This window comes from Scatophagus argus, chromosome 19 (assembly GCF_020382885.2).
Source record: "Scatophagus argus isolate fScaArg1 chromosome 19, fScaArg1.pri, whole genome shotgun sequence".
Classification (NCBI taxonomy): Eukaryota; Metazoa; Chordata; class Actinopteri; family Scatophagidae; genus Scatophagus; species Scatophagus argus.
Window position 1 is genome coordinate 17,509,098 of NC_058511.1, and position 14,193 is coordinate 17,523,290.

Consider the following 14,193-nt stretch of genomic DNA (forward strand, 5'->3'; position numbering starts at 1 on the left):
AGGCACATTTGTCTTCAGATATCAGGATTTGGTCCCTCTTTAAGAAAAAGTGAGGCTATGAGTTAAGCATTATTGAGGAAATATGGCATCTGTCACACTGTACTGACTGTGTGTTATCAACGCCGACGTCCTAAATGTGCATTTCCTGACTGTGCTCCAGAGGATGCACTAATGTCCGACATGATGAAGACTGGCCGTGTTATCTTCTCTTCAGCTAACAGCTCCTGCTCAAGTTGCATAGCTGGAATAATAGTCTACTAACAGAGCCAAAATCCTTGCCTTGTTAAATAAACAATACCAGCACAGAGTAAGTGATTTCATCCGAGGCTTTATTTATCCAACTCTGCCCTCGTTGTGCTGGCCTTGTTTGCATCCTTTCACTTCATTCTTGGCTAACAGCTTTCAGCGACTGTTAGCTTTGCGCTAAATCAACAAAACACTTGGATGGGAGGGGAACCGCTGCAGTTAAGGGTCTCCAGTAAAGTCAGTGCAGAGGACCTTGATATTTTGGTAAACACTTTAATCCTGTGTAAGCTCTTGCACAAGCGTTGCACATCTTGCTGCATTTCTGAGGGAGGCAAACACTGTGGTTTCTAATGGGTTTGCTTAACCAAACTGCATTTGTTTTTCACTCTCATCGAGTTGGATGGGGATTTTATTCTAAGCCTCTGCCTCCCTGGCAAATAATTTCCCACTCCGCTAGACCTACAGTCAGTTTTCTTTCTTTTTAACCAAAAGGAACTCAGGACTTCAGATTAATAAGTGTTTCCTTGCGCTAGTGCCTACTGGTTAGCCTTGGCATCAATGAAATTCAGCCTATCTTTTTAAACCACAAAAACGAGAGCATGAAACAAACAAAATTTTCTAGTCATTCTGCTTTTCATCATTCCTGGTAAAAGAAGGCTATCTGCTGCACGCCTGTGCTGACTTTTGAAGAGGAATTAAGAAAAAATAGTCACTTCTAAATGGCTGATTGACTGACTACCTCAGCAGCTTGGAGGCTACAGATGGAGAAATCTCAGAGCAGCACTTTCTCTTCATTTGCCTCTACTCGCTCTCTCCTTTCCCTCTCTTCACTCTCCTTGCCTGATCCCCGTGTACATCCAGCGTTTGCTGAGGCTTCCGAATGGAGATGAATCCCGACCGTGTGTCAGGGATTTGACAACACTACGCCATAAAAGCGGAAAGCTGGTGCACCAGCACCAATCATGGATGAACTGAGTCAATGGGATTTCGACGGTGCAAATTGTGAGTGAGTCAGTGGTTTGGGGCCCTGAAATCCCATTGTGGATGTGCATATTGTGCCCAGGGACCTGGTGTAGCAGATTCATTCACCTCTACCCACTACAGGTAGGAGACTGATTACCAGAGAGCCAGCAAAACACAGATTCTTAGTGTGGACACACTTAAAGGACATGCCAGAGATTATATTGGTGCCCTGTGCAATGGCTGAGCTTTCTAAAAACATGTGCCTCAAAAAGCTGAGCACTTTACCCTGCCATTAAATTATCTTATCTTGCCTGTGCACACCCTTGCCAAGAGAGGTCTAATTTCTCACTCACGGACAATTCGTTTCCGTCCTAGAAGTTGGGCGATGTTTCTGTTTACAACTCGGCAGCAAGTGATGAGGCCTGTTCTGTAAGAATGCATGAACTTCCTTTGGCTGAAGAAGGAGCTCCCTTCCGGGGGTGTCCTGAAGCCACAGCGCATGGCAGATAGCTTTTAATCCGTCATCATGAGCCTGGGTGCAGTCTGGCGTATTAAATTGGCATCTCCAGCAGACGTGGCGACTCGCCCCTGTCAGCCGGTCGATTTGCTGTACAGCCATTAGGCTGCACCTCTGCACTCGGCGGACATGTGTCAGCTGAATAACCTTTAAACTGATCTGAGGCCTGTGTTGAAGTGACAGCCGGCCCAATGGGGCTTGACGGAAGCCATAGCTGATGCCACAAGAAAACCCAGTGATCCATCCCTATCATACTTCATTCTGTACCCTACACGTGTTGGGGCTCTACATATACAGCAATGAAGAAATCACACATTACATCCACGCCTCCAGTCATAATGTGATTCAGATTAAGTTGAACCGCAGACTCTCTACTTTACCTACTCAGGCCAAAGAGGTGAGTAGACATCTGTAAATATGTTACATCTGTTCTGATCTGTGCTCCACTTCATCAAAGCCTGATTGTGCATGCAGGATCATTTACTGCTCTTTTATTAATTATACAGTCTTTTTTACAATCTGTTAGATTAGCACATAGTTCCCTGATGACATAGATTTGTGAGAGAAGCCCATATCTAGAAAAATGACAACATTGGTTGTTTGAAAAAGCTATCTTTGTGTTTATGCTCAGGAGCAAGGTAGGTAGAGGTTTAAAATGCAGCAAAAAACAAAAAGAAAAAAAAGGTGATAATAATCTTTCCTTATACCTAAATCGGATGTTTTGGCCATTTAAATGCCATAAACACAACAATAACTGGTGAATGAGTAAGCTAACTGTTGCTTACACCGACAGCAGACACTAAGCAACATTAACATTCACCTGAGGTTTTCTGGAAGCCACTCTATTTTGGTCTCCACCAACTCCTGAGACAAGCATCTGGCTTTTTAGCACTGAAATGCTTTACTATATATTTTTTTTTTTTTTTTTTTTGAGGGAGGCCGCAATTGCTGGAAACATCGCCAATGCGAGTGGAGAGAGAAACTACAGTAAACAGTAAATTCACTTGCCATAACACCAGTACAACGAGCTAAAGGAGGCTTGAGGAGAAATGCAGAGTTGGGTGATAATTCTCTGTGGGTTGTTGTTTGTATAATATTGACGCTGATACAGTGGAGTCACTGCAATATATTTTTCTCATGGTAGAAATTCTATTACAGGAAACAACATAGGTGTAACTAATAACAATAATGAAGGCCTTTTTGTGTCCCAGGGCTTGGGTATTGTGTATGCTGTCATCCTGACACAGGCACCACAAGAGAAAACAGAGCAAAGCCATCATTAGAGTTATCGGTAATACCTGTGCTTTGTCTGCTACGGCAGGTCAAAATGTCTTTCAGTATTGGTTAGTCCTAGTAAAAGCTGCTCACTATGATTCCATAAAAGTTGGGATGCTGTGTATAACATAACTAAAAACAAAATGCAATAATTTGGAAACGAACCGTGATTACTGAAAACGGTTTTACAAAGCGCAGAGATGTCCTTTATACAATCACAAAGTGGTGACACTCGCCCCATCCTTGCCTGTGAATGACTGAGCCTTTCGAGGGTGCTCATCATTGGCCCTGTCCTAATTGGTTTGAAATGTGTTGCTGGTATCAAAGTCAGAATAAGCATACAGTATGCTTGTAAAAATGAATGAAGTTGATTACTATGTTCAGTTGAGCATATGTCAAAAAGGATTAGCTAATGATCACATCCTGTTTTATTCATATTTTACACAGCGTCTGAACTTCTTTGGAACCAGGCTAATATTATGTCTTATAGGATTTATAGAAACTTGCAGGCACTGTTATGTACAACTCAAACATTCTGATTTGCACTTGTGAATTTATGAAAATGATTTGCACCAATTACTAAAATAGAATTACATATTAATCACAAAAACGGTCTGATTACACGGTAATGACAAGCTGCAACACTTTTAATCTGTTAATCACTGTGAAATTAAATCATAAATTGACTTGCTATTTGGTGTTCTCTGAACTGAGAATTCCCCATTTTTCATTGGTGATATCCAGGTAGTAGTTTTAAACCGGCTTATTGTGTCAGTTTAATTAACACTTATGTAAACATGTGTGTCTTATTCAGAGGGTTGTCAAGAATGGCACCGCACACTCCTTATTCGCTCTCTTGTGGAACTCACATGGGATAAAGGGAGAAGGTAAGGTTTAACAGTTGTATTAAACACAAAGACAACACAACCACGAGACGATCACAGACAGCAGACGAGACAGGCTATTTGGCAGACACAGACGGAGCACTGACAAAGACAGCAGGCACAAGCACAAACACAAGACGCCTCCGATGGAGGAGCTGCCGCAGGAAACAGTGGCGGTGCGGGACCACCGCTCTAGCCCTGAACACACACACTGACATGTAGTAGAAGCCAGCTGGGGGTTAGCCTGAGACTTATGGGTGGAGAGGAAGCAGCACATAAAATGGATGCCAATCATATCCATGCGGAAGCGAGGGAGTTGGGGGGGAGAGGATTATTAGTTAGTCTATAGAGCTGCAGTACAGTCCAGTAAAGTGTGCATGCCACAAATGCCTTCTACTTGGAGCAACAGATAGAATAGAAAAACAGATATACTTTGTGGCAATAAAAGTCTTTTTATGCCATCTGCATTCAAACAGACATGTATATGCAGAAAGGCTAAAAGAAAGAAGGTGGGTGAGTCGGGATGGAGGGGGTGGAGTGGGGTCGGGGTGGGGGGGTTAACGCTCGGGAGAGGAAACAGGAAGTCATTCTTTCACACACAACTTTCTTAAGACAGAATGGGGTTGCCTGCACAAGGCCAAAAAAAGGATGATGGCAAGAAAAGATTTTGTTGCCGTTCATTTCCCTATGTTGTATCGAAAATGGGGGGAGGATGTTTCTTCAGAAGCCATATGGCACAAAAAAATGAACACAAACTTGATGAAGAGGAGAAGTTTGAATTTTCCAACCACCAAAAGTTCATGCGGCACATGATGAGGCAAAAACGGGAGGAGTGGCTCTATCCTTGCTTGGAGGATGGACGGCGGATGATGAGGAGGACACCAAAGGAAAAAAAAAACACAACCAAACAAAAAAAATAAAATAAAATAAAATAATCAACCCACTGAACCCACCCCGGCCCCAAAGTAAAGCAAAAACAAAAAAGCTCAAATCTTAAGCAACCAAGCAGCTGGGTCGAAATCGATACAGAAGAGAGATGTTCATATGTGCATCACAGGAGGAAAACAAAAAAAAAGAAATCATAACAAAACAAACAAAATGCAACAGAAAAGAAACCAACATCATGTCATGCAACTATTCATACGACTGGAAGCAGGGCAAGGAATGAGGATATGAATTTCTGTGTCAACATGGTGAAATGTACAGTATGTATGAGTGTGTATGACTACATATGTTGCCACTATATGAGGGGAGGGTACCATGTTCTCTCAGTAAAGACTTCTTACAATACACTTTGCTCCACTTTTGAGAATACTTGGGTTTGAGGTTTGAAGTCTATTTTGTCCATTCAATTTCTACAATATCAAACTTAAGAAAGCAACTCCTTATAAAGTACTTAAATACTGCAAGGAGGAAAGGAGAAAATGGCTTTCTGTTCACATCAAAAAGCCATAAGCACAAGAACCTAAATGTGGTCAGAATTTCAAGGAAACAAACATTATTACTGCGTGATAAGGCTTCAAAGTAAATGAGTTCTTCTCACAGATTGGGAGAAAATGGCAAAATTACTAGCAGAATATCTTGTAAAATACACTGAGAGACCTCATTTGCTGAGAGAAATAAATAAATGCCAGATTATCTGTTATGTTCTCTGAGCAGAGATAGTGAAAATGAAAGGGCAATACATTGTTCCGACTTTGGCTTAGGATTAGCAGTGAAAAGTGGACATATGCTTGGTGCTAAGCTGAGCCATATTTAGCCAGATTAATGCAGCATCAATTAGCCCTGTGTGATTGCATTTTGAAGGACAGTGAAGCAATCAAATAGCCTGAGCTGTTAATGATTTCCAGAGTGCCTAAGGGGAGACACTTTTAACATACTAAGCCAGTTTCAATAGAGCTCACACTCTGGTTTGCTCCATATAGTTAGAATATATTCCAACCAAGTGTGATTGACAGCTGCACGTTCAAAAGTCGTCCAAACCCAAGTTGTCTCAAAATAACCACTCCTTTTAAATCTACGCTTGTATTTCGAGCTGTTTTTATTTTCAAACTCCACTGAGTGAATGTCTTATCACTTTGATCCAATCACAAAGTGGTATGTGTGTGTGTGTGCGTGTTTGTGTATGTTTGTGTGTGTGTGTGTGCAAAGGGAGGAGGGAAAAGAGAGACGATGCGCACAGAAATTCGAGGATATCTGTTCTCTATTAGAATGTTTCAGGTAAGGCAAGCCTCCGACGAAGGAAACAGAGGTACAAACAAGAGAAGAAGAAGAAGGAAGGAGAAGGGAGGAAGAGGCTCTGTTGCAGTTAGTCTGCTACATATCACAGTATCTATGCTGAAAGCATCTTTGTTCTCGAAAGAATCTCAAAATGTATCCTCTGTCAAGAGAGACGCACACACACGCACAGCAAGAGGAAATCAACCATGTACAGGACAGATACATTTTGAAGCATCAGTGCGGGCGACATGGGGCTTGATACTAATTTTGTACTTTGTTGAGTAAAGTTTTGCTCTCGACTGAATGCTGAGAGAACAAAATTAGTATCAATGCTTCGTCATGTCTGCAACCAGTGGCCCCATAGCTAAGTGTAACTTGTTTTAAAGATGAAAGGTATGAGCTTCAACTACAGCAGCTGACTATAAGATGTAAGGGTTGTCTTATTTACAGTTAAAGTTAAAACTTCCTACAGAGAGCATGCTAAGGATAGAGAAATTTTATTCTTACTGCTTTCATCCATCTCCAAAGAGTTTTTTTTAAAACTTTAGATATACACTGAGAACCCCCTCACACTAGTGTATATTTCTCACAGTGGCTACTTTTCGGAGGACTTTTTGAAGTTACACTTGAAGCTCCCATGGGACATGATGCTAAGAGGAGAGGCTCCTCGGTGGCAAATCAAAGAAAGATAAGGAGAAATAGACCAGGTTCAAAGCAAGCACAACTCGACACACCCATCCCACCTGCGTGTCCAGAGTCGCACTCTTCCAGGTCTTCATCATCGCTGGAGCACTCCGCCGACGAAACAATGTCATCCGTCGTCTGCGGAGAAAGAGACACATTAACACACGTGCGCAGGAAGGATCAGTTTAGGGCCGAGGGCAGTATAGTGAGTCGTCAACTATACTGCCCACAGCCATTCTATTCAAGGATATCTCTGCACACACAGACCTCTCCGCTTGTCCTTCTGCTTCCATATATCACTTGGAGTCAATCATATTTCACAGTGTTTATCATTCTTCACTTTATGTGCTTTCCACCTCCGCAGATAATTGTTTTCCTTCACCCTCCGCACCCTGCCTCTGATTATTTATCGTCCCTCTCCTCCTCTGTCGTCCACAATCAATGGCCCCACCAAGCCCTCACAGATCAACACTGTCCCGGCTTCTGATTTGTGTGGAGGGAGGGAGGGGTGGGGCGGCAGGCTTGCTAGCTACACCCGGACCAGCAATGGATTATCTGCTCCCTCCAGTTCCCACAATTCTGATTTATCCCCCCCCCCCACCCACCACCTCCCCTTCCTTCCCTTTTTTCGGGTCGACCCATGGAGGACGGCGGAAAGAGGGAGGGAGGTTGTATTTTAGCATTGGTGTGCTGGGCAGCCGGCGTTTATTAGAATGAATCAGCAGGGCGATGAAATAAGCCCTGTCACCAAGCAGGGTTATGAAATCAGAGTGCTGATTGAGTTTTCCAGTTCTGGCCGAGGGTGTGGGGCTCTAAATATCATTGAGCTTGACAGTCTAATGAAACGCGCCCCCGTGCTTGTGCTGCCGCTTTCAACAGGGCCCACAGGAAGCTGTCCACCTCTACTATATGCATGAACACGCATGCCGATGTTCATCTTGAATGTCTACCAAACCTCGCAGTCAGAAAGTAGATTTTACAAAGCATACTGTTAATGTGTCGAGTGATTATGCATGGTGGGCTGCGCCACTTTCTGTATTAGTACATTTGATAATATGCTGTGTGCATGTTTGTGCTGGTGTGCATAATGCACACATTATGTACTGTACTTCCAGCATGAGGCGGCAAAAAGACGAAGCACAGAGGCTCTAAACTAAATTGCTGTAAAATATGGCCCCTTGGTAAACATGACTATTTATTGAAGCCACATTACGGGCGTAAAAGTCTTGGTTATTGCTGAAAGAGGGTTATTGCTTGTTATTATGATAGTGGCAGATGTGGGAGGCAGGGATGGAGAGAGAGAGATGAAAAACCCCGAGCCACTTCAAAGTCTGTTCCAGCAATTTCAGCCTGAGACCATCACACCATAACCCAGCATCAACTGAAAACACTGCCTTTCTCTTGTCCATTCATGCTGCATTTCTCTGCAGCGTCTCAGCACAGAGCAAATATTTTCACTGTTTGGATGCAGCAGCTTAGCAGAGTCTTAGGCACCCATCTGTATGTTCTAAATAAAAATGACTAAATAATTATTATGGGACAAAAGATATTCAACTTCTAAGCATGTGCAACGATAGCCATTAACTTTTGCTGTTAAAGCCTCTTTTCAAACTTTCTGACTTCATTATCTAAATGTGTCTGCAATTTTACATGTCATTCTCATATCGGAGTTAGTACCCAAGACAGTTTTTGGTTATAGTTGCAATGGTAGTTTGACTGGGCTGGAACTCCATGTCCACAACACTTCCAGCATGGGTCAAACCTGAACTGAAACAGTGTGTTTAGATGCTCATAGTTTAAATGTAAGGGTTACAATTGGCTTTCTACAATAAGCTGAGTTCCTAGACATTGGGTAAATAGTGAGCTTGATTTGTACATGGGGATGGGAATTAGAGAAACCTGGTTTCCCCAGCTAGATTTCTCCTGGGGTACGTCGACTTCTTTGCCACGTACATAGGAAAATAGGGTTATAATTGGCTTTATGCATGTATGCATGTACATGACAAAGACTTTAGAAGTGTTAGCAGAACATGAAAAAGGAGATGTGACTGTATGTTGCAAAAAATGTCAGTCAGGAAGCAACATCTCATCACTAATGCATTCTAAATAAGCAAGCCACACTTCTAAAATATGGTTGTGGTTGGGGGGGAATCTGTTGACTGACCTGCTGTGCATTTACATGTCGTTACAGTAACTGCTACAGTCTATCTCAGCACCTTCTCTTAAATGGGTAACCTGGTGTCTCTGAGAAACCTTGTTACTGGACTGGAGTGAAACTCGTGGTCTGACAGACTGCAGCAACACGAGGTTAAAAGGGAGAGATATTTAAAGACATCTTGTTCTGTCTTCTTAAGAGCACTGTAATAAATTTGTGATTCCGTTCATTTCTTATGCATAAAGAAAACAAGATCAGTCGAATAAACAATGAAATTCTCTTAATGAGACATATCTAAGTTGTAGTGGAGATTCTTCTCATGTTAAATCAACCTATAAAAATGAGGTCTTCTTTCATGTGACGCATATTCCCCTCACTGTACAGAGCACACGAAAAAACTCTCTGCCCATCAGACCACCAGTCTCCTTAAATTTTCAGAGACTTACATTATCAATGCAGCAATTCGCATAATGTGAACAGAGCTCAAGTACCCCTTTATCGACATCTGTCACGTTCCATGGTGGTTCAGTGAAGTGATTTTAAAACAGAGGTAAAAGTGGATATTAATGGGCTTCAAAGTCCACTTACAAACTGCTGGGTCCAACCTGGGTTCAAACCACTAAAAAGTGGGTACGATCGTCTGTCATGCTCACAATGATCTTTAATTAAGCCATGGAAATAAAATTGTTATTGATATTGCTATGATTTCCCAGCTCTTGCATTTTAGCCCTGATGCAGAGCTCAAATTCAGAATGTCATCAAAGAAGTTTACGGTCTCTGCACTCTCTCGACTCATTGGCACACAGAGGCCAAAGCCCTGCACAGCACAGCAGAACTCCTCCTGTGAAAAAAAATCATTGAATACTTCATCTCTGAGCTGATCAACATGAAAGAGGAGGATGAGCTGCCTCACCTTGTCTATTGTATAGGCTGCATTTAAAGTGTACAGTGGTTACAGTGTATGTATTCACTTTCCATTTGATTGAAAGTCATCCTTGACTCACAGCACGAGACCTTCTCATCCAAGCGACTTTGATTCCACTCTGAGAAATTGAAGAGACCTTTTGAAGTGTGATGTCTGACATTTGTAGATCCACTAGATGTGCACCTCATTCATTTTCATAAACATATAAAGTATCTCTGCCAGTCATGATGGGTCAGATTGAAGTACTTCTCACAAATGGCATAGTCCCACTTTTACACATTTGGCCTAATGCAAAACCAATGAAGTGACACCCAGAGCTTACAGTCTTTGTCGATAATAACATATAGCACGAGGTTAGATGCTGTAAATGCAAAAGGAGCTCATGGAGCGGAAAAGGCATGCATTGGCTGCATGTGTGTGGAGCAATGGGAGTCTACAGTGGGGTATAGCAAAATGATGTGGTTGGCCAGCGGGACTACAAAAACTGATTTCACAGCTGGGGAAATCCAATTCTCTCTCTAAATCTCCATAACATAGAGTGGGATATATTTTGGCAGCAACGTGATTTCTTATTTTGGTGTAATTATTCTCAAGAAATGCTCACATCATCATTTTGGGTGGTGGGATTTACAGACAGATTTGTTGCGTGTGTGTGTGTGTGTGGGAAGCTTGCCTTCTACTTCCTGTGTGTGAAGAAAGCAAATCATATATGATGAGTTCAGAAGATAAAAATTCACATGTGAATCATGCCTGATTATGCTGATTAGCCCTCATTCAAGTGATGCTCAAATCCCTCACTCCACAAACAAACACCACAGCAAAATCAATAGCCAGACTTCATTAAAACAGCTTTTACCTCTGACCACTTCAGCACATCAACTAAAAGCATCACACTGGCGGTCAATAAAGATAGACAGCCTCCTTAGGAGACCATTCTCAGAATATGCAGCTTTTAGTTTCACAACTGATGGCACTGACACAAACAAAATGGAGAAAGTGCAAAGATGCTGGGCTGAGTCCATCTTGACGAATTTTCTACGGCTGTTAATCGGGATTTCTGGGGCTGACTGCGTTGGATCAGCCAGCAGCAATGCAGAGGCCATTAACAGGCAAAGCTGCAATTACCTTAGCAGCTGAATGGAGTGGATGCTGCATCACCAGTCAGGCTTGACCTCACAGTGAACAATGAGGCTGCAAGATTGATTAACGATAAACTTGAAGCTTGGGAAACTAACACTTCTTTCACCAAAACTTTTTTTAAACAACGGGATCAAAATAACAACAACTGTCAACAACAACTACCAACCTAGAGATTGTTACTTGTTTTGTAACACAAAGTAATTTTGCAAAATGATGGAGTAGGATGAAGGCTTAGCCAATAAATGTGAGACATGAATTATACAGTGTGGATTCATTTTCACAGATTTTTCAACCCTGTCTTAAACAATCCTCACATGCCCACATGAATGCTGAGTCACTAAGTCTTTGGTTACTGATGCAAATGTTTCTCATGTCAGTATTGAAGATCTCTTCCAAATATAATTCCAATTTGAGAATCCATTGTCTTTTATCTTTCCAAAAACTCAGCTAACGTGAGTTGCCAAAGTTACAGCTCGTCCACACCGAACACCTTTCAGTCATGCTTGCACATCTCACAGAATAGACATGCTTTGGTTTTGATCAATCCGGCTGTCCACATAAGCTTGTATTTTACATGCGCTTTAATTAAGCATGACCTGAAGTCCGTATTTATGCTTGAAGGCTTACGTCTTCTTCTGTTTTACACACATAACTATGCTGGTTGTGTGTTGGACTCTGAGTGCTGTTGAAACGCGGGTCATCTGCACTCAATGTGTAGACAATGATGGAGGGCTGGGGCAACTGCTGCTGCTGCTGTTCTGGAAACATGCTACAATAGCTGCATGAGCTGAGTTAGACAATCACACCTTTGTGTCGCTTTCCCTTGGGATAGCTCAAAGTCTGAGAGGAAATTTTACACTGAAGAGTTTACCTTTGGAGGACACCCACGTAATTTGATAAATTTAGGGTACTGAAGCCTTGCATTTTTATGCAGAAAGCGGGCTGTGGGCTTTGTCCTGCATCACTTGTCATGAAACCACAATGGGAAGAGATGTACATATGGGCATATGAGTATAATTTCAAAGAAATAACACAACTGTATAATTTAATTTAAACATATTCAGATCATAGTGTGCAGGTGAGAAGGAGATATCTCTTTATATCAGTTTAAACAGTCATACTGTCATACTGCAGGCTGCAAAGCTCTGTTAATCAAGCAGACAAATGCAACCGGTGCCTGACAGATTTCTTCCACAGCCAAATAAAATCCACTAGAAAGGGAGGAAGGAAGGAAGGAGGAAATACAGGCGGGTCATACTTTCACACTTTAAATGTTACAAGTAAAGCACTGTCCAAGTGGTTCAAACACAAAGCATTAAACAGAGAAAAGACCTGATCCCTTTGATGTCTTATCTTCTAATCATTATCTTCATCTTATTATGATTTAGTGTTGTGCTTAACTACTGCATTCGATTTAATAATGCGTCTGCAGGAGCAAAAGTGTGTTCACACCCATCCCTCTTCACACCTGTGTCTAATAATAAATGTGACTCAAGTCTAGATCTGCATGCTAACCCATCACTATTCCACAATAAGCCTCTGAAGATTTTACCCTTAAATTTAAACAAGATATAACGTACTAACAACTTGTGGTCCACAAACAGAAACACGGAAAAACATCAGCTGAGGCTAAATGGTCTTTTAATCAATAATGTTGTATTTCAACTTTTGAAAAATGACATACAGTGAACTGAACTCATTTGATTAACTACTGACTCATTACATACCTCACCACAATTGTCTGAGGGTAATACTGATCAAACAGAGAATGTATCAAGTTGGAATTAAACTTCAAATACGTGAATGGTAACAGGAGCCGCTGCTGCATTTGTGGCTGCATTTGAATATTCTGCTGACCATGATGGTGATTTGATCAGGCACATCAAAGCAGCCGCTTGTGCTCGGCAGGGAGAAAAGAAAGACATTATGCACTCGACCACTGTCTATACTTTTCCCCTGGGTGAGTAGAAACAGTGTAAAGGCTAAAATGTAGCCATGGCCTCGGGGTTACAAACATGACATGAAATATGAGCATGAACAGTGCTGTGTCTCCGAAAGGCGAGCGGAAACCAAGTGCACATGCTTAAGTACAGTACACTGAGTCGTCACAGAGGGGGCGGGAGGACGCTCTTGAACACACCATGACCTTATCATAACAAATGACCTTCACATGTTTTCGTGCCCAGAGGGTGAAGGAAACACTGAGAAACGAAGCCTTTTCAGAATAAGGGATGAGACACTATAGATCCACATTACAACCCGGCTATCAAACCCAATTTGGTTTATTTACAATGCCAGAGTGCCCAGTGGCGAAAGCTGATTTTTTGTGTGTGTGTGTGTGCTGATGGGAATAAGCCCAAAACAAATCAATTTTCCACGAGCGCCTCATCCTGGCAGTCAGTTGCCATGGATATCCAATGTGGTTGCATGTACAGAGATCAAAGTGACGATGCGGAGGCAAGGGCGAATCAAAGACACACAATTCAAAGCAACTTGTTCTTCCCTAAGGTGCTCCTTGGTCACCTTGGACATATATATATATTTTCCACACATGTTAGACAGGGATACAGAGCGTCGACTATTTTTCATGCTGAGAAATGGGTCCAGAAAGCAACAGCTATCAGAGGTCAGACCGACTCCCACTCCCATCTCCTCTTTCTTGCTATCTCACTAATTCCCATTACGGCGCTCCACTGGCCCTCGAACCAAAATAAGATAGTCATCTCCACTGGCGGAAGCTTTGCCTTTCTATTGACGGCTGTCTGATGTGTGTGTTATCATGTCCGATCTAGGCTTTGACAGGCCGACAAGGGAGAGGCTTGTATTACAAGGGGAATCAATGGCAGCAGGCCATATCCCTATCAATAGGCTGCCACAACTCTTTTTGCTCATGCTCCCCGCCTTGTGATAGATAAGATGTTTTATCAGAAAAAGGAAAAAAAAAAAAAAAAATTGCACGGGCACAAAGTGTTGGGTGATGGAAATGGCAGCACAGAAGCATGTTAAAAATAGCACACAGTGTTCATTCTGACAAAACAATAGATTGTGATGTTTAATCCTCATTAGCAACTATATTGTCAAAGGAAGAAAGCAAACACAAATAGAAGAAGGCTGTTAAGGCTGTTAGCCCTCTCCTTCAATATAGTGGATAAATTATACCGGAATGAGCTCCAGAATAAACTTA

At 42.1% G+C, this 14,193-nt stretch overlaps 1 protein-coding gene across 2 annotated transcripts in view; it reads right to left on the bottom strand.

Annotated features, from left to right (window-relative positions):
• Positions 1-14,193, bottom strand: part of LOC124050229 (neurexin-3b) — a 279,720-nt gene that overhangs the window by 7,154 nt on the left and 258,373 nt on the right. For both annotated transcript variants that reach the window (XM_046372542.1, XM_046372543.1), the window contains exon 21: positions 6,849-6,927. In XM_046372542.1, the coding sequence (XP_046228498.1) occupies positions 6,849-6,927 (79 nt within the window). The remainder of the gene's footprint in view (positions 1-6,848; positions 6,928-14,193) is intronic.